Source organism: Odontesthes bonariensis, chromosome 8 (genome assembly GCF_027942865.1).
Source record: "Odontesthes bonariensis isolate fOdoBon6 chromosome 8, fOdoBon6.hap1, whole genome shotgun sequence".
Lineage (NCBI taxonomy): Eukaryota > Metazoa > Chordata > Actinopteri > Atheriniformes > Atherinopsidae > Odontesthes > Odontesthes bonariensis.
Genome location: NC_134513.1, coordinates 4377212 through 4397555, shown reverse-complemented (window position 1 = coordinate 4397555; position 20344 = coordinate 4377212). Strand labels below are relative to the sequence as shown.

The 20344-nt window shown below is 41.6% G+C and overlaps 3 protein-coding genes across 5 annotated transcripts; 1 reads left to right on the top strand and 2 right to left on the bottom strand.

Moving 5' to 3' along the window:
• Positions 1-456: 456 nt before the first annotated feature.
• On the bottom strand, positions 457-11245 carry prdm4 (PR domain containing 4). Of its 2 annotated transcripts, none has more exons than XM_075471373.1 (11): positions 10819-11245; positions 10506-10621; positions 9260-9448; positions 8342-9106; positions 8016-8165; positions 7071-7189; positions 6900-6985; positions 5983-6110; positions 4543-5106; positions 1379-1547; positions 457-1292 (listed from the first exon to the last, which is right to left on the bottom strand). In XM_075471373.1, exons 2-11 carry the CDS (start codon positions 10618-10620, stop codon positions 935-937), a joined length of 2643 nt encoding a protein of 880 aa, XP_075327488.1. In that variant the 5' UTR covers position 10621; positions 10819-11245; the 3' UTR covers positions 457-934. The 2 variants fall into 2 exon arrangements, with proteins under 2 accessions (XP_075327488.1, XP_075327487.1); XM_075471372.1 differs by having other exon boundaries at positions 10926-11245.
• Positions 11246-12112: 867 nt separating this feature from the next.
• On the top strand, positions 12113-16045 carry LOC142385142 (achaete-scute homolog 4-like). 2 transcript variants are annotated; one of them, XM_075471371.1, is made up of 2 exons: positions 12113-12257; positions 12352-16045. In XM_075471371.1, the coding sequence occupies exon 2, from the start codon at positions 12352-12354 to the stop codon at positions 12904-12906; it is 555 nt and encodes a 184-aa protein (XP_075327486.1). In that variant the 5' UTR covers positions 12113-12257; the 3' UTR covers positions 12907-16045. The 2 variants fall into 2 exon arrangements, with proteins under 2 accessions (XP_075327486.1, XP_075327485.1); XM_075471370.1 differs by having other exon boundaries at positions 12348-16045.
• Positions 15818-20344, bottom strand: LOC142385141 (suppressor APC domain-containing protein 2). The gene is made up of 4 exons (XM_075471369.1): positions 20004-20344; positions 16463-16630; positions 16106-16261; positions 15818-16024 (listed from the first exon to the last, which is right to left on the bottom strand). Exons 1-4 carry the CDS (start codon positions 20301-20303, stop codon positions 15935-15937), a joined length of 714 nt encoding a protein of 237 aa, XP_075327484.1. The 5' UTR covers positions 20304-20344; the 3' UTR covers positions 15818-15934.

The following is a 20344-nucleotide window of genomic DNA, read 5'->3' as shown; positions in this document are numbered from 1 at the left end:
CCAGAAAAATTCAGTCGCACCACAAAATAGTAAATGAAGACTATTTATATTCAAATTAAACTAATGTTTAAATTTCGTTTGCGAATAGGACGTCAAATGAGCATTTAAAGATAGAAGACATTTCTGGCCAATTTAGAGAGAAATACTTGTTTGAAATCGCATGTTCATGCAGACTTTCTGGCTTCCTCTTGGTTCACGGACAGCAGGAATCTTTTCATAGTTCTATTGGATGAAGTCCTGCGTTCTTTTTGTATCCACACCACAGAAAATGTGACAAATCATACTTCCTAATAGCTTTTATGGTGACTTTTATGGCGCCTATTTCAGAATAAGAGCTTTTCCAACATGAACTGCATGTGTTTACTGCAAAGCAAATTGGTCAGTTATGATCATCTGTCTGCAAGCATTACACAGAGAAAAGAGATACAAAAAAAAGAAGCAATAGGCAACAAATCATTAACGTAACGCAGCTGTGCAAATTTATTTACATACTCGCATTAATTTCTGTTCATTTATTAAAATATTCAACAGTTAAGTTGGAGTTGAAACATGTTTCAACATTAAGTCAAGTCAAACAACTGGGAAGTTTTACATTAATGCCCACGATCTTAAGCTCAAAAGCCTTGTTTTCAATTTCCCTTACAGAGAAAGAATAAAGTATACAATTAAGCTTTGAATAAATAAAGAGTTCAAAGCCAGAGTCATTTAGCTCTCACATAGAATCAGAGTTCTTACTGGACTTTAATGTGTCAAAGAGCGATTAATAGTTCATATTAACCACCAAAACTTGAAATGAAAGGCACGAAATAATGAAAAGAGAATTAGACAGAAATATCATAACATATCTATAAGTTGGCTTCCTTATGGTAATATTTGGCAAGATCCAAAGAGGTAAACAGAGTAAATAAATAAAAGATCTCGAGAGGCACAGTTTTCAATGAGGCGGTGAGAGGGATTTTTCAGAGTTATATCCTCCAACGTCTAAACCACAGTCTTCTTCACTTGCTGTGTCAACAAGTCTCTCTCCTCTTCTTCTTCTTCTTCTTTTCCCTCTGCTTTCATCCTCTTCTTCCTCTTCCTCATCGACGTCCCGCTCTTTACGAGACGTCCTCTCCATCTTGGGCCCTTTGCAGATCTTGAGGTGGCGTGTGAGGTGGTACTTGGTGAGGAAAGCTTTGTGGCACTTCTCGCAGACAAAGTCTCTTCGGCCTTCGTGAGAGTTCATGTGCTTCTTCAAGTGGTTGGTTTTGAGGAAGTGTTTGTTGCACTTTGGGCACTGAATCTGGCGTTCACTGTTGGAAAACAGCAAGGTAGCATATGAAACCACTCAAACCAGCGTCACAACAGATTACAGATGGAAAGAGTAATCTGTACATACTGCGTGTGAGAGAACATGTGCTGCGTCAGGTCATGTTTCCTGAAGAATGCTCGGTCGCAGAGGTCACACTTGAGCTTCTCCGCACCGGTGTGGATGAGCATATGTGAAGCCACGTGTGATTTCTGAGTGAATGACTTCTCACAAACTGTGCATCTGTAGTTTTTCTGACCTGTTGGGATAAAGAAGTTTTTTTAAAAACAGGTGTAAAACATTCATTCCACGACACTGTGGACTGCAGGGCCGGTTTTTGCTATGGGCCACGGCGCACTGTATGTGTGTATTAAAAATAACAATCTGTGCAGTCATCTACGTGAATTTGTTTACGTCACGTGACTCCGGTTGATTGACGGGTGAACGGACGGCGTTAATGGGAAAAGCAAAGGTAATAATGTGGAGTCATCATGGATCATCATCATGGTGAAAGACCAAAGAAGCCATCAGGTGCCCAGTTTAGAAAGAGAAGAAGAGAAGAAACGGGCAAAAGATAAAGGGATGCAGATTTCTATCAGTGACGTGAGTGACATAGGCTATCTGTTATCCTCTTGCTAACATGTTGCTATTAGCCAGAACTGTGTTTGATTTTTAGTTTTGCTGAACTAGAATTAGAATTGAGGCATCATGTCATGCAACTAATTTCACCCAAAGGCAACCTGGTCTGGTTTGTGTTTGCAACACAACAAGAAGTCCTGACTGTGCATTATTTTTATTGTTATGAGCTATATGCGAAATTAAATAACTTAAATAACCCCTAATTTCGTAAGCTGCATGTGGTATCTTTTTGTATTTAAGATTATATATAATAAAATAATACAAATAATATAATATGTTGTTGTGTTGGTGGCGGGGTAAGTCTTTTTTAACAGGGGGGGATGTAAGAATAGCCGCACAGACTTTGCATTTAAAGTTACATGAATGGTGATTTTGTCTGATGAGGCTGTGGCTACGAAATCAGGATTTTATTAGAGCTGAGCAGCAGTCTGGAAATGCTGCAAATCACTAGCCTGGGAATTCCCATGCTGCTTTGCGCTCGATTTCATTCTCACTGCAAAGTCAGCCTGGAAACCACCGCCCTTATTTTTGCCAGAGTTTGGGAACCAATCACAGAACGGGGGGGGCGGCGGCAGCAAGCCGATGACGACGTCCATGCTCTACACCGAAGCTTGTAGAGTGTTAATCCAACATGACAGCGGACACAACGTTACCGTTCAATGCAGCCTTAGAAAGTGTTTTGGAGTAGATTCACCCTGGGGTCATTTGAACCGGGACATCCAGCCAAGTAGCCCACCCGAAGTTTTTCCGATATTGGCTGAACATCAGCTGAGTTACTGAGTTATCCCGAATAGCTTAGTACAAGCGCTAACGGACCCTGGCAGTATCTCCAAAATTACCACACTAAAATCACATGCCATGACACCAAACTTCTACTGTTGTACAAATATGGTCTGTACTCACAAAACGATGCATTTGGAAGTTTGTACATAGTCCAGGAGTTTATTATTATCAACACAAGCCTGATAGCTTTTCTGCTGCTAAAGCTACGTCGACGTCACTTCTGGGAGCTGGGAGCTTCAAAGTAAGATGAGGGTTGAGCTACTACTGTAGACAACAAAGCAATGCTGCTCAATTTCTCCATTGATAAAATAATTTCACAACTCTACAACATAAAAATTCATGTAGAATATAGCATATAGGCCTACTTTGTTGTCAATTTAAGTAGCTTAGAGCGCAAGTTTACTTTTATTTTCCATTTTTTTCTTCTTCCTCATCGAATTTCTGTCGTCATCTGGTATAAGTGATACAATTGGCTATGAATCGCGCGCAAAGCAGCATGGGAAGAACCTGACGTCATTTGATAGACATTCGTAGCGCCCAATAAACGGCTCTAGGCATTCGTAAACCACGCCTCAAATACGAGAAAATGCACACCTAGTTCCCAGACCACCATCTCATCGAGATTGTGGACGCGTCAGCCAGGCTAGCAAATCACCACGAGTCGTCATGTGCTTTTAATGGGCTGATTTTGTCACTAATATGTGTATACACTAGGGCTGGGCGAGTTAACTCGTTAATTATTTAACGCCGATAAATATTTTATCACGCATTAACGCATTATTTATTTTTAATTAATTTTTTATTGTAAAAGTCTGTTGCTCATACGCTTTTATTTTGTAAAAGTCTGTTGCGCACAGGCTTTTATTATTGTAAAAGTCTGTTGCTCATAGGCTTTTATTTTGTAAAAGTCTGTCGCGCACAGGCTTTTATTATTGTAAAAGTCTGTTGCTCATACGCTTTTATTTTGTAAAAGTCTGTCGCTCACAGGCTTTTATTTTGTAAAAGTCTGTTGCTCATACGCTTTTATTTTGTAAAAGTCTGTTGCTCACAGGCTTTTATTTTGTAAAAGTCTGCTGCTGTCTGCTGTGGAACAGGAAAAGAAAGTAATCGGCGGATCCACCAAACATGGAGAAGGGTACAGAACTTTTACTCGGCCATTTTCATTTTAAAGTTCTTCCAGACGGCGGAGTCGACAGAACCAAAGTCATCTGTAAACACTGCCAAGTTGAATTGTCTTCTCAGCGTAGTAGTTCCAGTCTAAAATATCACTTAAAGGCAAAACACACAACTGATAGCAGCAAGTCATTCAAGGAAACAGACAGTGGAGCGAGGCTTCTACATAAAAACTACAGAAAGATGTTAAAAGTGTGTTTGCACAACAAATGTTATGGCACTTTCATTCATATGGCAGCACATTTAAAATAAAGCTAAATGCTAAAAGCTATACACTATTTTGGATTCATTTTTGGATTTTGTGTACAAATGCGATTAATCGTGATTAATCAGGGAAATCATGTGATTAATTAGATTAAACATTTTAAATCGTTGCCCAGCCCTAGTATACACATATATGAATTCAGCTGTTTTAATACACACCTACACTTGACTGTTTCTACTAAAATATGCACAAAGCTGGAACTTTAGAGTACCATGTCCCATTTGAGTTGAGCTGAGCTTACACCTGAAGAGTGAAGACTGAAAAGGTTCACACGCACTTCAAAAGTCCCCTTTTAGTCTGAATTACACAGTATATCTGTCATGTAAACTTACTTAGTGTCCAATTATGGACCCAAAAGATTTAACTAAAGCTCTGTAGGTGACTTTTTAAATACCTGTGTGAATCTTGAGGTGCATCCTGAGGTTGCTGGGATCACTAAAGGCCTTGCTGCAGTACTCACACTTGTGAGGTTTCATCCCGACGTGCCCCATGAAGTGCACATTGAGCTTAGTGGATGTAATGAAAGCCCGGGAACACATGCTGCACTTGAATTTCTTCTCCCGTACGTGGCCCTGGCCTTTTGCTCTGGAGTAACCGTTATTAGAGTTTCTGTTGCTGCTGCCCCCGCTGCTGCTGCTGCTGCTGCTGTTGTCATTGTTGGTTTGTCCCGCAGCGTGACTGTTACAAGGCCACGGGGAAGAGGACGAGCTGGAGGTTCCATTGGTCAGCTTCTCCTCCTGGTGAACGTGGGATTGCTGCTGCTGCTCTCGTTGCTGCTGCGGTGGAGGCGGCGGCTGCTGTGGCTGCGTGGGGTCCTGCTGCGACGGGCTGTGGCTGTGTGGGGGCTGGTTATGGCTGTGGTTACTGTTATGGCTGCTGAGGTGAGACTTGAGTTCAGAGAAGGAAGAGCACTCTTTGCCACATTGGCACATCTGGCCCTCAGGCACCTGAGGAACACCTGGAGGCATAAAAGGAAGATATGCCTGGTGATCATCGCTTAACCCTCATACCTTAACTTTATTTCTGAAAGGGGACATTTTTGTCTCCTTTTAAAACGACCTAAAAACATCATATATTAATATTTTTTTCCACTTTTTTCCCCCATAAATCTTTTATTCCACTTCAGTTCTGATCATAACTACCAAGTTTTCAATTATTTTCAAAAACTTAACCCTTTAAATACTGGTTTATATGATGTAAACGCCAATTTCTGTAAACCCCCCCCCCCCATGGGAGCCGTTTCTGTAATCTGCCACTGCAGAAAAACTAAAAAGCTGTAAAAACTGATGTTGTAGCTCATCAATGACATATCCCAGACCTAATAATCCCCCATAGAATATTTCACTTTGCATTGCATACATTGAAAATACAGCAGTTTTTGTGTGTGTGTTTTATCAGAAATTGGTGTTTACCTCACATACACTGGTATTTAAAGGGTTAATTTTTTTAAATAATTGAAAACTTGGTGGTTATGATCAGAACTGAAGTGGAAGAAAAGATTTATGAAAAAAAAAAGTGGAAAAAAATATTAATATATGATGTTTTTAGGTTGTTTTAAAAGGGGACAGAAATGTCCCTTTTCAGAAATTAAGGAGTTTTTTTTCTACACAATGAAAAATTGCATTGATATATGATGCATATATGATGTGTGTTTGAAATTTGAAAAAATAGTCAAAAATGCACAACTGGACCAAATATGATGAGTATCACTATTTCCAGTGTGAAATTATAGGAGAAAGTACACCCCAAGTGGACAAAAATGTCCCCCATCAGGGATTAGGGTTAATGAGCGTCCATTTGATCATCATCCATGCAGATATATTTGCCTTCTCACCCATCAGCCTGCAGTAGTCTCGGCTATAATAGAAAAGCAGCTCCTGGTCTGGGTGGATCTCTGTTGTCGTACAGAAGAAAAGCTTTCCATTGGCAGGGTATGCCACCAAGTTCTGCTCCTCATGGGTCCTACATACAGAAAATGCAAAGATTTATCACAAGCATGCATTGTATTCTAAGTAGGGCTGGGCAACGATTTAAAATGTTTAATCTAATTAATCACATGATTTCTCTGGTTAATCACAATTAATCGCATTTGTACGCAAAATCCAAAATTTGATTCAAAAGTAGTGTATAGCTTTTAGCATTTAGCTTTATTTTAAATGTGCTGCCATATGAATGAAAGTGCCATAACATTTGTTGTGCAAACACACTTTTAACATCAGCATCTTTCTGTAGTTTTTATGTAGAAGCCTCGCTCCACTGTCTGTTTCCTTGAATGACTTGCTGCTATCAGTTGTGTGTTTTGCCTTTAAGTGATATTTTAGACTGGAACTACTACGCTGAGAAGACAATTCAACTTGGCTGTAAATGCAGGAGTTTTTTTTCAAATTTATTTTGAAATACGTGCTTTTATGTTGAAACAAGTAAAACAGGAAGTAGCGCCGGTTAGCTCCATTAGCGTCGCACCTGTAACGGTGAAGTTACCTGCTAGTTTATCTTTATTTTATTCCTCCATGCTTCGTGGTGTTTGCTGTAACTGTGTGAATGTGATGCATTGAACAGACTTTTACAATAATGAAACCTGCGTTAATGTGCGATAAAACATTTATCGGCGTTAAATAATTAACAAGTTAACGCGATAATAACGAGTTAACTCGCCCAGCCCTGATTTTAAGTTGACACATTTTCTTCTTTTGACGTGCACATAAAAAAAAAAATGTAGAAACTCTCATTTCGAGGGGTTATTTTTCCCACCTTGCCCTGCGGACAAACATCATCCAGTTGCATTCGTTCTCATCCGTTGTCACAATGTAAAACTCCAGCACATTGTTGTGGTACATCTGCAACACAGAAAATGTGTTTCCAAGTCTTCATCTTTTCATCTACTGAGCATGATGGTGACGGATACAGCCCAACAGCACGAACCTTCCATATCTGAGGGGTGTCCTTCTCTGGCCAATCAGAGAGATCCACATTGCTACAATGCTGGCCCACCATTGGTCCAAAGCAGGTTCTTGGGGGAATGACGTCTCGTGCAAAAACTCCTAAGATGGGTAACGAGTAGATTTATGCTCAATAATTTGCAGCAGAGCATCAAGCAGGCGTCTTTGAGCTCTTAAAGGGATAGTTCGCCTCTTTTGATATGAAGCTGTATAACATCCCATATCAGCAACATCATTTATGAACATCTTCTTACCCCCTGCTGCGTCCTGTGAGCAGAGTTCCAGCCTCGTTTTGGCGTTGACGAAGGTAGTCCCGGCTAGTTAGCTGGGACTTAAAAAATAAAGCGTCTTGCTTCTCAAAACAATATGCGTTCAACAGAGTAATACATTTGCATCACAAAATGGTTCTCCAGGAAAAAGTCAGACCTCACAGTCGCTTGGCCCTATTTTGTCTCTCCCTTCGTATCACTACATGCTGTGTAGACCATGCAGGCCGAAGCGCAGGCCGAAGCGCAGACCGAGCAGCAAACACCGTAACAGGCGCGGCAGCAGCAGGAAGAGAAAATAGGGCCAAGCGATTGTGAGGTCTGACTTTTTCCTGAAGAACGATTTTGTGATGCAAATGTATTACTCTTTTGAACACATATTGTTTTGAGAAGCAAAACGCTTTATTTTTTTAAGCCCCAGCCAACTAGCCGGACTACCTTCGTCAACACCAAAACGAGGCTGGAACTCGGCTCACAGGACGCAACAGGGGGTAAGAAGATGTTCATAAACGATGTTGCTAGTATGGGATGTCATACAGCTTCATGTCAAAAGAGGCGAACTATCCCTTTAATGCAACTAAAAAATAGATCAATTAATCTATAAAATGACAACTCAGGTCAATCGTAATGACAGAAAAACTTAATGATGTTTATTCTTTTACCAAGAGGTTCGTCAGCCACTGAGATGCGCAGGCAGAGTGGACGTGGCAGAGAGAGGCGGGCCCTGCTTTGGATGGGTGTGTCGGGGACGAAAGTGACCGGGCCGTGTTCTGGACAGTCTGAGGTATACGATCGCTCACAGAGTGTGCACCCTGGAAGGAAAGAACAAACGTTAGTACAGGTCAAAGTTGTCCTGACATCTTTATTTCTCTGTATTCATTTAGAAAATGATCCGGGGTTGCTTTGGTTCGTGTTACTTTTCAATAATTGAACCAAAAAGAAGAAGAAGAACAGAAGTTAAGCTGAAATAACTAAATCACAAACTCACAGATTGTGTAAGCAGTCACCATGTTCTCCTTGTTGGAAGTCGAGTCCTCCAACTGCAAGGTGGAGTTGACCAACACCAGGTTGTTTTCGGGCCCCAGAGAAACCTCTGCAGTGATGGGAGACACGTTAACCCCCTCCAGTCCCATCCCAGAGTGACCGTGGAGGGACACTGGTTCCAGCTGGCTCTGGCTGGCCATGGAGCCAGTGAGCACCACGCTCACAACACCCGAGTTCATTTCCCCATTTGTGTGGAGCTGCTTGCCAAGTCCTCCTGCGCCTCCTCCCCCGGAGCTGCCCAGTCTCCCCCCCATGTGATCCGGTTCCATTACCACCGGCAGCTCCAGAACAGGGGCTCCGTGGAGGGGCATCACCCCCCCAGAGGAGTCTACCCCTGTCAGGCCCTCGTGAGGTTGAGGCTGCCTTCCTCCACCAAGCTGCTGCTGGCCGTCAGCCACCACCCCAACTCCATCCATGTTGGCCAGCTCCTCTCCCATCCGGTTGGGGGAAATGGGGCTGCTGACACGTGACTCCATGGCTAATCCTGTAGAGTCCAGCTCATGAGGGCCAGCCTGGTGCAGGTCTCCCTGACCACTGACCTGCCTCGAGTCTATGGGCACCAGACCCTGCTCCAGTGGGCCTCCGGGGCCACTGTACGGGTCCAGACCTGAGGGATTGTTGCTGGCCACAGACAGGGTCCCATCCATGTTAAGGCTGCTGGGATGAATGTACTGAGGAGGTGGACGGTCCGCCAGGTAGGATAGAATACCTGTAGAGCAAAGAGAAAGGGTGAATGATTAAATGCAATATGTTCAATTATCTTCTGCCATCTGGAAACATTAAATTCATCTTCTACATGTATGAAACACCACACATTTGAACACTCACACTATAATAATCTCACACACAAACACAAACCCACCTGGCAGTATGTGGCGGAAGTAACTGCTCTCCAGGTGGGGGTACGGAGGAGGCGGCAGGGAGTAATTCCTTTCTGGGAGGCCACACATCACTCCTCTGTCACTCAGGGGACCCATGGGGAGCATCAGAGACAAAGCAGAAGGCAGGGAACCAAGGGAAGGGCCCAAACTGGGGATGGCTACCGGCATGCCTGAAACATAAAACCCATGAACATGTAAACAAGTGATGAAGTCTGAGACTTCAGATTGAATAAAGTTCAAGTTCAAGTTTATTTATTTAACAAAGGGGACAGCATATATTACTAGCATTTAAAACAAAATGCAAAATATACAAGATTGTAGCCATAAGGCTAATTTCCATCTTTAGTCTCTTGACAGGTTTGATGTTCCTTAAAAAAGAAATAAAAAACAAGTATTGCACAAAATTGTAAAATTAAAAAGTCAAAGATATCTCACTCATTTTAAAATAAATAATACAAAATACAAATACAAAGTTAAATACAGCAATAAGTTAAAAACAACTGCCAGTACCAAGTATATTGAATTATGTTGACAGTATTGTTTATCCAGTAGCCATGATTTTACCTGTTTACTAAATGAATTTAATGTTGGCAATTCTCTAATTGTGCTGCGAATTATGTTCCAGGTGTGAGAGGCTCTGTGGGAGAATACAGCCTGACTAAAAGCGCTCTTCCTAAATGGGATAGAGCAATCACCCCTGGAACTGGCTCTGGTAACCCTGTTTGTGCTTTTTGTAATAAATTTCTGTAGAGGAGGAGGGGCCAGGCCATGAAGAAGTTTGTAAAGTAAACAGACTGTTAATGCAATAATAACCAAACGTTATAAGTTATTGTAAATGTTCCATTTTGTTTCAGCCGATTAAACTGTGAGAGGCAACTGACTTATAGTACTGACTGACTGGTATACATGTGGGTTGATGTTGTTGATGTTGTTTTTTTTACAAAGGAGAGTAATCTGATTGTTCAAAGTTTTGAATAAAAAGATAAGTAAAACTGACCTGGCTGCGTAATTCTAAATAAAAAAGCAATGGTGTGCAGTTATTTAGTCATTTGAGGATGAAAGGTATTGAAAACCATCAAATTGTTAACAGATGAACTGTGTAAAGATTCATAGATCCAGTTTCTAAGCACATCTAACCTGCAAAAGGCATTTTACTCATACGTGAAGATGACGCTTTTCATAGTTCATTACGTGTAAAACAGACCGGACTGGTAGTATTTTGCATACCTGGAGTGGGGATGGGATTGTGCGTGGGAGAGGTGGGCAGACCCAGATGGCTGGCACTCACTGAGGGCACACTGAGCTGGTCCATGCCCACAGGACTCAGGTTCATATCGTTCATCCTGGAGAATCAACATCAGAGTCAAAAACAAGGCTGAGCAGAGAGCCAGCTCAATGCTGTAAATACAATTTAACATTTTGAACACAAATATGAAACATGAGGTTAGGCTCTGATAACTTGTGACTTGCACACGAGGGAATTATCTATATTTCAAGAAAACAAGTCAGTTTAATAAAGCTGGGAGCTTCGTTAGCTTACCTGAATTCAACAACTGCTGTCTTTTTAACAACCGAGGGCAGCTGCTACATGATTATACATATTTATTTCCATGAAAAAAAAAAACCTAGTTTGGAAAAACAACAAACCTTTCCAATGAGCAGGGAGTACAATAACTCTCACTGAAACAGCTGAGACAACAACTAACAACTGACTTGTACATAGCTAGCTTGTTAGCATAGCATCTCCAGTGTTGTCAAACTGCTAACGTTAGCCTTGCTAAACTACGCTTCCGCAAATCATCGTAACAGAGTACGTTCATGTGTGTCGATTCGCTAAAAGTATGGCTATATCTCGACACGAACGTAAATGTTGCTTCATTGCAGATATGTCACACATTGGCCACAAAGGAGTAACATTCCAAAACAAAACCTCCTTGAAAGCGGCCATGACAGCAACTCCGTGCAATACTGCATCTCTGCGCATGCGCCAACTCCTGCCTGTTGCTGCTTGGCGGTGGAAAAGGAAGACCACCATAATAAACCATCTTCTGCTAGAAATAACTAGTAAGGGTTATTTTTGTGAGTTGTACTGGTGAGAATTTAGACTTTTTTCATGTCAGTCATTTTTTTTTATTTGCAGTATGTCAGGTTTGTTGTGTTACTGCATTTAATGTCTCTGTTGTCTGTTTGAAACAGTTATTTATTTAACTATTTGTTGTTCTCCTGACCTGTCCCCCACAGGAAACCTGTTCTGAGCCTGAATTAAAACTGTCCCCTCTCACTGGTGCACATTTTGGGGACATCTGCCATAAACGAAATCAACCAAAGGCAAGGTGCTGGTAAAGAATAAAACAAGCCATGCTTTACTGGTACATGAAGAAAGAAAATAAGGCAAATGAATGACTGATTATCACATGTTTTTATACAGCAAACCGTCCATTCATAAGATCACTCATCATCTTACATTATCATCATTTTATTTTAACTTAAAACTTCCTTTAGACTTGTGAGATTCAAATGTTTTAGCCAGTTAAACTCTTGAAAAATAATGATTGTTCACCTGCAAAATACGTATAAAACTGATCTACTAGTGTCAGCACCGGCTCATTCATTCCCAACCAGTCTGAAATCGCGTCCTCGTGCGTTTCTGTTGACGAAATATTGCTTGTTTGCTCGAAACACAACGGCTTTTCTTTTTCTTTTAGTCTTTTTTTTTTTGTGGTGAGAATTGCTCCACAAAGGAAGGAAGAAAACGTTAAACTGTTTGATCTTGATCAGAAAGATGGCTGCATCTCCGCCCCAGGTCACACCCCACCGAGGTTGCAGCCTCAAAACCCCGTGCAACACGCAGGTTGACACAGACAAAGTCCTTATCGTGCACGGGTTCATTTCAAAAGATCACAGAGGACGTAAACGTGGATTCAAAAGGAAAATTTTCTGGAAAAACACGCGAAATGACTGTGAGAGGACTCTGACAGGGTGAGTGAATTTCTGGTTATTTGGAGCAGAATCATTTTCTGTTAAATAAAACTTCCTGTTGATTTATATATATACTGTATATATTTTTAGAAAGATGTCCTATCATAGTAAGGAGTTACTGGAGCATATTCCATTCGTGGCCCCGCTGGCTCTCCACGGCATCTCCATGGACAACAGTGCAGCGCACTACAAAGATGCGCTTCGGTTCACCCTGCCCTTCCACCTTGATGCTTCTTACCTCGACCACGTCCACGGCCAGAGAATACCTTGCAGACGAGTCCCCTATTTCCCCTTCCATGCTCCCCTTGGCGTGTGTGATTATACCTTCGAGCCCGCGTTCATCCAGAAAAGGAACGAAAGGGAACGGCACCGAGTGCGCTGCGTAAACGAGGGTTACGCGCGCCTCAGGGAGCATCTGCCGCGGGAGTTTGAGGACAAACGGCTCAGCAAAGTGGATACGCTGCGAGCGGCTATTGACTACATCAAACACCTGCAGAGCCTGCTGGAGTTAAACGTCTCCGGGCTGGAGATGTCGCTCGGAGACGCACGCAACCGCGAGGTTGCCGAGGCGCGGCGGCTCAGGACAGAGTGCGGCAGCGATGGAGAATCCAAAACCAGCCTGAGCGACAGCGGGGAGAATGTTTTTTAACTCATATCCTCTCTCAGAGCTGCTGCTGTGATATAATTCCAACATTAAGGCAAACAAGAAAACATTTAAGAGAAAGGGAAAGCCAGCATTTATTTTTAGAGTAAAGATAAGTCAAACTTAACATGAAATGACACTGTAAGCAGCTATCTTTATTCCATACAGGCTGTTAAATGAGAACAAATGTGCTTGTGCAAGTCAGGACAAACATAAAAAGATATGTTCCAATCGGCTGTTCCATGTAGAAATAAGCTCAAAGGCAACAGCACATGTTCCGAAACCAGTTTCACTCAACAAATTACTAAAAATGAACATTTTCGATCAGGTTTTTATGCTTCCTGTTTAATAATCCATTATTCGGAGAGAACTGCTCTAAATGAGCACCACATGGACATAATGGATAGTCTGAATAAATCTCACATTTGACAAACTGAACATTTAATCTCTTCGCATTAAATGATAATTCAGTGTATAAATCAAGCCATAGTTGGAAAAATGTTCCCTAATTTCTGATTTTAACAACCTAATCATCATTATTTCAACTGAACTTGCTCTCTTTTGAGATCCAAGCAACACTTTTTTTTGGAATTAATATGATCTTTGTCCAGTTCACGTCACAGCTGGACCAAACTTCATGTGCAAACCAGTGCTGACACATACACCATGAGCTATAACACCTGCCTTTTATCGAGTAGATTCCCTTCATGTTGTCCCCTCATTAAAACATGTGGAGTTTAAAAAATGTGCAGAAAAATCCTTTGGGCCTTGTACTTTGTGGGGTCTTAGCTTGCTATCCATAGATATCATCAGATCCCATCATATTGGTATCGAGTTTGAAGGCCCTTCATAAGCACTTGTGGGACCCTCAGCTTTCCTGATGGGGAGACATGCATCTTTAGGGGGGCCTGCAAAATGTTTAGGGAGTATCAAAGCAACAATCCAGTTAATGCAGGATGCATTCTCAGCATTTCCATCCAAGTTTTCCCAGAACTGTAACATCCCTTTACCTGCCAGTGGTTTTAATGTTATGGCTGGTCGGTGCGCTGTCCACCTGATCCGAGGCTTAATTCTCTCCTTTAAGTTCTGAATGTGGTTAATGTGACATTTTTGAGCCACTCTGTTCACACGCTGGTTTTCTGTACTCTTCTGTTCCACATGTTGTGTTTTGGTAAAATCAGAAAAGCCACTTTAATCAGAACAAGAGTTTGTTGTTTTTGAACTTTTTCACAACAAAGTTTCTTTTGGACTTGATCAAGAACAAGATCTCTGCTGTATGATCTCGAGTGTTCGTGTCATGGATAACTGAAGTGAACCTTATATTAGAGGAGACTTGAGTGGTGGAAAGTCTATTCTTGTTTCTTTAGAGTTACCTGAGTGCTCTTCAAAGACCTCCTACTTACCGAACGATCTCTGGGTTCCCAGGAAGTTATTCCCTCCTAATAGCCCATGGAATGTATTTATCAGGAAGCCCTCAGCCCCATACTCCAGAAACATGCTCCCCACCTCCAGAAGCACAAATAAAAAGAAATTATGATTTAGAAAATAAGCATTTTAAAAGTACACAAGAACGGGAGATTAGGAAAGAGGAGCAGGGTGCAGTTCAAGTGAACCATGCTGGTATGGAAGAATGGCTTTGACAGCCACAAAGGCATGACAGTCCCTCACTAAAAGGTGTTTGGCAGCGCCGTGGGTGAATTAGACCCAATAATTAGCCAAGTGCTGGTACCCCGGGCTTGATGGTTCAGTGGCTCTGTGGAGACAGAAAACATGAAGCTACTTAAATGAAAGCATCTGCCATAATGGATGTTTTCTTTGCTGATGCACGGAGGTTGATTCTAATCAGATTGCAGCTCATTTCACTGTAAATGTTGTTTCCCATGCCTGCATGTGATATAATCCACAACACCACTGACATTTTGGATGAAAATTATTTTGATTAAATTTGTATTTGTTACCAGAATTGTTCAAAAGGCCGTGCATAACCTTTGCTTTTTTGTTGCGTCCTTAACTGAAAGGATACAACAAAAAGCCCCCATCCTGCATACTTTCCTCTACAATAACGACAAAGTGCAGACTAAGTGAAGTTCAGATAAACAGCAGGTTACACAGGGCCTCAGTTTGGACACCAGTAGGGCCTGAATCTACCATTTACCACATGGAGATTTGCATTCTAAAACAGGATTTTAATGAAGCATGGAGAGATTAAAACTTCTCTCATGCAAAACAGATGAACAGAGCATGGTGAAGGAGAGCTCAAGAGTCAGGACGGAGCAGCTGAATTTAGACTTTTAAACCAAACAGATCAGAACACATCTGCTCTCAAGTGAGAGACTCTTTCTGTGCAAAGTGATCTGAGATCTATTGCTTGTGTGTGCAAGGCTACACAATCGAAGGCTACAGTGCAGGAGAGAAAATTCCTGCAAACATACGATGACAAAGCCTGATAACGTTTATCAGTCGCAGTGAGATCAGCGTGGGACCACCGGGACTGGTTGCACCGACGTGCCCGGGCAGAGGGCCCTCATGCGGGGACGGAAACGGAAGAATAGGGACTCACAATCATGCAGGGTTGTTCTTCTTCGCTCCACAAACAAACACTGATGCAGTCAAACTGAGACGTAGAATTTTCCAGATGCAAAAAGCAATTGTTGCACGTGTAACCAGGCAAACGGTATCAGTTTCTCACATCTACCCTTTGGAATTCAGCCGTCTTCATTCTTTTATGGGCTGCTTTTACAACCTGGAGTCAGCAGAAGCTGGGACGATGTGGAAAATCTAAAGAAATGCTTACTTTGAGTTCTATCTAAGACAGTATAAACAGAAGATATTTCACGTTTAGTTTAGTCAATTTCATCCATTGGCTTGAAACAACATTCTGAAAAAAGTTGGGGCAGTAACACACGAACACAAGATGTAGTTTTTCTGAAATTTATTGCTTTAAATACATATTTACAGATGAATAAATGGTCTCGATGGACAAATCCATTGCAGTGCAGCACGTGTAGATTTACGTGCACGTGCGTGCTGGCAGTCAGCTGGCCTGCAGTTCCTCGAGCTGTTCGAGGAGAGCATCTTTCTCCAGTTCCAACAAGGCGATTTGATGATTCTTGTCACTCACTTCCTATTAAAGAATGAGAAGAAACGTTGTTGTTGTTGTTGTTGTTGTCAAACTGTGAGGATTGAGCAGCCGTGTTTATTTCACCTGAGTCAGTACTGTGTTGTGCCACCGGAGGTCACTGTCTGCCACTGCCTCAGGAATAGAAGGGTTGCTGCTGCTCATGACGTTGGGTTCAGTCATCACAGAGCCGAGGGATCCGTTAACCCTCTGGATGTGAGACCTGAGGAGGCAGGACCGGGCCTGGGGAGAGGCAGACATGGCTGTCACCTGGAGTCACAACAGTGCCTTTGTTGTGGTGCAGTTCATACAGAAAAAGACTAAATATTCACAGCTGAATGTGCACACTGTAACTCTAAAGCTTTGGTTCTGATTAAGATTTTTGGCAACTTTTTTGGGCCTGTCTCATCTACTTCCACACAGAACCTCCACCCGGCATCGTACCTCTGCTGCACCTTTGTGGCAGGTGCCAGAGCCATATCTGCTCTCTATGTTCTGCCGGGCCCTGTTCTCCTGGAGCTGCTGGAGGTACCAGAGCCGAGCCTTTTCCAGAACCGCCAAACCAGACCATAGAGCGTCCTTCTCCTTCTCCAGATCCTTCAGGCGCTTAATCTGAAATAAAACAAGAGGCAGCGAGATGAGCTAGCCTACAAAAAAAGGGGAAAAAAGGGGATTTAGACTGTTTTTGTTTGATTATGTAGCAATTTTTTTATTTTTTTTGCCACATTATTTTTATTTTCCGTTTTTAACACTTTTATATAAAGCCTTTACATTTGTATATCTTCATTCAACTGCCGTACAAAAAGTCGCTGCATTTGTTTAAAGACGAGTAAATGTAAAACAAAACATAGCACTCAAAACACTGTTAACCAAGGTGATAATCTATATACAAACAAGTATTATTAATAAATGCAAAATAAGACACAAATATCGAGAAAACATACAAATCTTACAAGGTCAGGATCTGCATTGCCCTCAAAGATTAGTCATCCACTTCTTCATCTATTAAATCCAAGTCCTCAATGCAGCTGATGCTCCACATGTCTTCAAATAATTGCCGTCTAGCCTTTAATATGTAAGTTATTCTCTCTAATGGAAGGCTTGCTAACATCTGTCTTATCTTTTGAGTAGTGTTCGATCTGCAGATCCTTTTCCACAATAATGCAACACATTTCTTGGCATAAAGCAAGCTGAGGTCCATAAATGCCCGCTCATTCCTACTATAGATATGTTTCTCTGCTCAACAAAAAAAGTTTAGGGTCCAATACGATTTGTTTTGAAATAATCTTCTCGACTATAGCTCAGAATGTTTTTAATCTTTCTGCATTGCCAAATGCAGTGAAATAGAGTTCCTCTCACTGGAAAACATGCCCCTCCAAAAATAAGTAAAAAACCAACAAATAAAAGACGTTTTTGCTTGAAATAAGCAAAAGAATCTGCCAATGGAACTAGTGAAAATCGGCTTGTCAAGATTTCTTGAAATAAAATGTGATATTTGGGACTTTTGAGTTAAAAGTGATCTTGAAATTAGCTTTAAAACCTCTTCAAATGTAAAAAAAAGCTTGTTTCATTTGATATGTGACTCAAAACAATTTGTTTTCAAGACTTTTTCATTTAACAAGATATTCCAGATGTATTGTATTAAAACAAGTCCCTATATCTGGCTGAAATAGTACTTGTTAGGCAGTTGTGTCTTATATTAAGTGTAATGAGATATTTTGACTAGAAATGAGACAAATATACTTAGTAAGACTTTGATTTTTTCCAGTGCTAGATTCCATACATTTTGTGCATACATCTGGTACATTTCTATTATATCTATTTAAATCTATTGGAGTTACATATGTCCGCATTAACCATTCGTACTGTTTAAGTTTATTATGGAGCAAATTTTACTAATAATGTACATGTTCACAGATGTATCTTGATGGTATTACTGGGTGAAGAAAAAGTTGGATTATGAGCCTGATGTGACCAGCACGGCCCTGCCTGTTGTCTTCCAGTGGCCCCAAAGTATTGTGCTCCAACAGAAACAAAGTACAGAGCTGCAGGAGGCTTTTTGTCTGCACCCGGTCCAAAAGCATTCACTTTACATGGACTCAAACAAAGACAACGGTGCAACAAACACCAGAGACGTGGGGCATATTGTGCTGGGAGAGATGAAGCAGAACAGCTCTCAGAAGACCACTTTTAGATCGAAAGTTACCGTGGCGACAGAAACTGGGAAGCTGTGAGGATTTGACACGAGGGGATGTGTCACAGGGATCGCTTCAGCCATGTTGGCTCTGAAATAACACCCAGACGTGGAAGGAAGCTGGAAACACTGACAGGGTCTATAAACATTTCAGTTATTTATACTGCATGAAACACATGTTTCCACTGCATGTATCATCAGTTCAGACCAGGCTTCTGGGGCAAATCATTCACTCCTTTAAGGGACTTCATTTACTTATAGTTAGATAGCATTTTTCCTGAGGGGAATAGTGTGATAAAAGAACATGGAGGCGTGTCCGCAGGAGAGCAAATAAAGGCACAGTGTGTAATTTCTGTAGACATTTTCAGGTGAGCGTTTGTTTTCACCTCGACCCTTCATAAAAATCTGTGTAGCATGACTCTGGCTGCAACAAGTACTCTTGAATTAGATTAATTTGCTATCATACGGCATATTAGACGCTATAATATTCTGCATATATTCAGTTTCATGCTGTGTTACTCTATTCTATCCAAATAGTTGCGAGATGATGTGGAGTTTATTGCTAATTTGCAGTCAGATGGGCCGGCCACCTGTTTGGCAACTTTCTCTAACACGATGTGACCAATTAAATCTTCTGGTAGTCCTGTGTTGAACACTGATGTGATGGAAAGCGTTGCCATATCTGTGAGCTTGGTGGTTGGTTTTAGAAACATCGATTCGAGTACAAGCAGACGACACTTGTAAACAAAGATAGTTAACAAAGATGTAGAAGATGCACATCATCACCTATAGGTTCAGCACTATATGGCACAATGATGATGTCATTCACCTGCACATTTCACACTTTATTAGAAGGCAGGAAGGCATTAACAACCGAAACCCGTTTAACACCTTTTCAAACCGTCCTTTTAAGTCACTTCTTTGCTCTCACTCGTGATTTAAGGCTCTAAAAGACATACGTTTAAATTTAAAGCCATAATTACATGGTTGTGGCTCACACCATTTAACATTCATGAATTATCATTACAGCAACATCTTGTGGACTATGTTGCCAACTCATGATTTTCAGCCCTTAATGGAGACACTAAATAAAGCACCTATTGCCTAAGCATCTTATTGAGCGTGGGTGGACCGTGTAGAAAATGTTTGGGATGATATAAGTACAGCAGTAGAGTGAAGAAATATTTGCAGACATAGCTATGTGGGATTTTCTTCTTCTTCTTCTTCTTCTTTTTCCTTTACAAAATAACTTTGATTACCACCATTCTCTGGCTTCAGCTCCTCATTCGTGTTGTTTAAACATCTTTTTTTAGTTTTAAACTGTAGCTCAGGCAACACCAAACATCGGCTTGGAAGGGTGGGATAAACTCAAGGACGGAGAGTTTCACAGCTTCCTGAAATATCTTAGATGGATTGATGAAGTTTTAGCTCAAATCATTGGAACTCTCTTCTTATGAGGTGCATAAATCAATTTAAAAAAAGGCCTTCAGTGTGTCTATTCGTGTCAAAACAGCCTCAGAAACACGTATAATTTATGAATCTAAAGCGGAACAAACATAACAAAAATATGCCTCAAAACGCAAGTCAAGTGATATGTGTTAGATTCCAGAATAGCAGAAAAGGTCATGTAAATTTACCCTGGCCCAATATATCAACCCGCCGACACTTTTACAGACTCGAAAGGCAGTAAATGCTTAACATAATGTTCTGGACTTGCTCATAAATCTGCCCGTCGTACCAAAACAAAAGCAAGCCACTCCATCCAGACAACAAACAGAAACACCACCTCACCCATAGGTAGAAGCGAAGAGCATCCAGGCTGCAGAGGCTGGTCTTCAGGGGGATGATAACCACAGCGTAGGGACGGCAGGCCATGGAGAGGAGATCAGTAACTGACAGCTGCCACCACCCCGTACATCTGGCCTGACCACAAACAACAAACCCCGGCTCGACACCGGGTGACTCAGAATAATACCACAGAGAGAATGAGTGCGTGTGAGGGAGGGAAGGCAGGAGTGGAAAGAAAACAGCACGATACACAGGCAGAGGCAGCATGGTGCCCCCGGGGCGAGGTACTGAAAAATTCCACATGTCACTGCCATGACTGGTTAATCGACATACAGTGATACAGC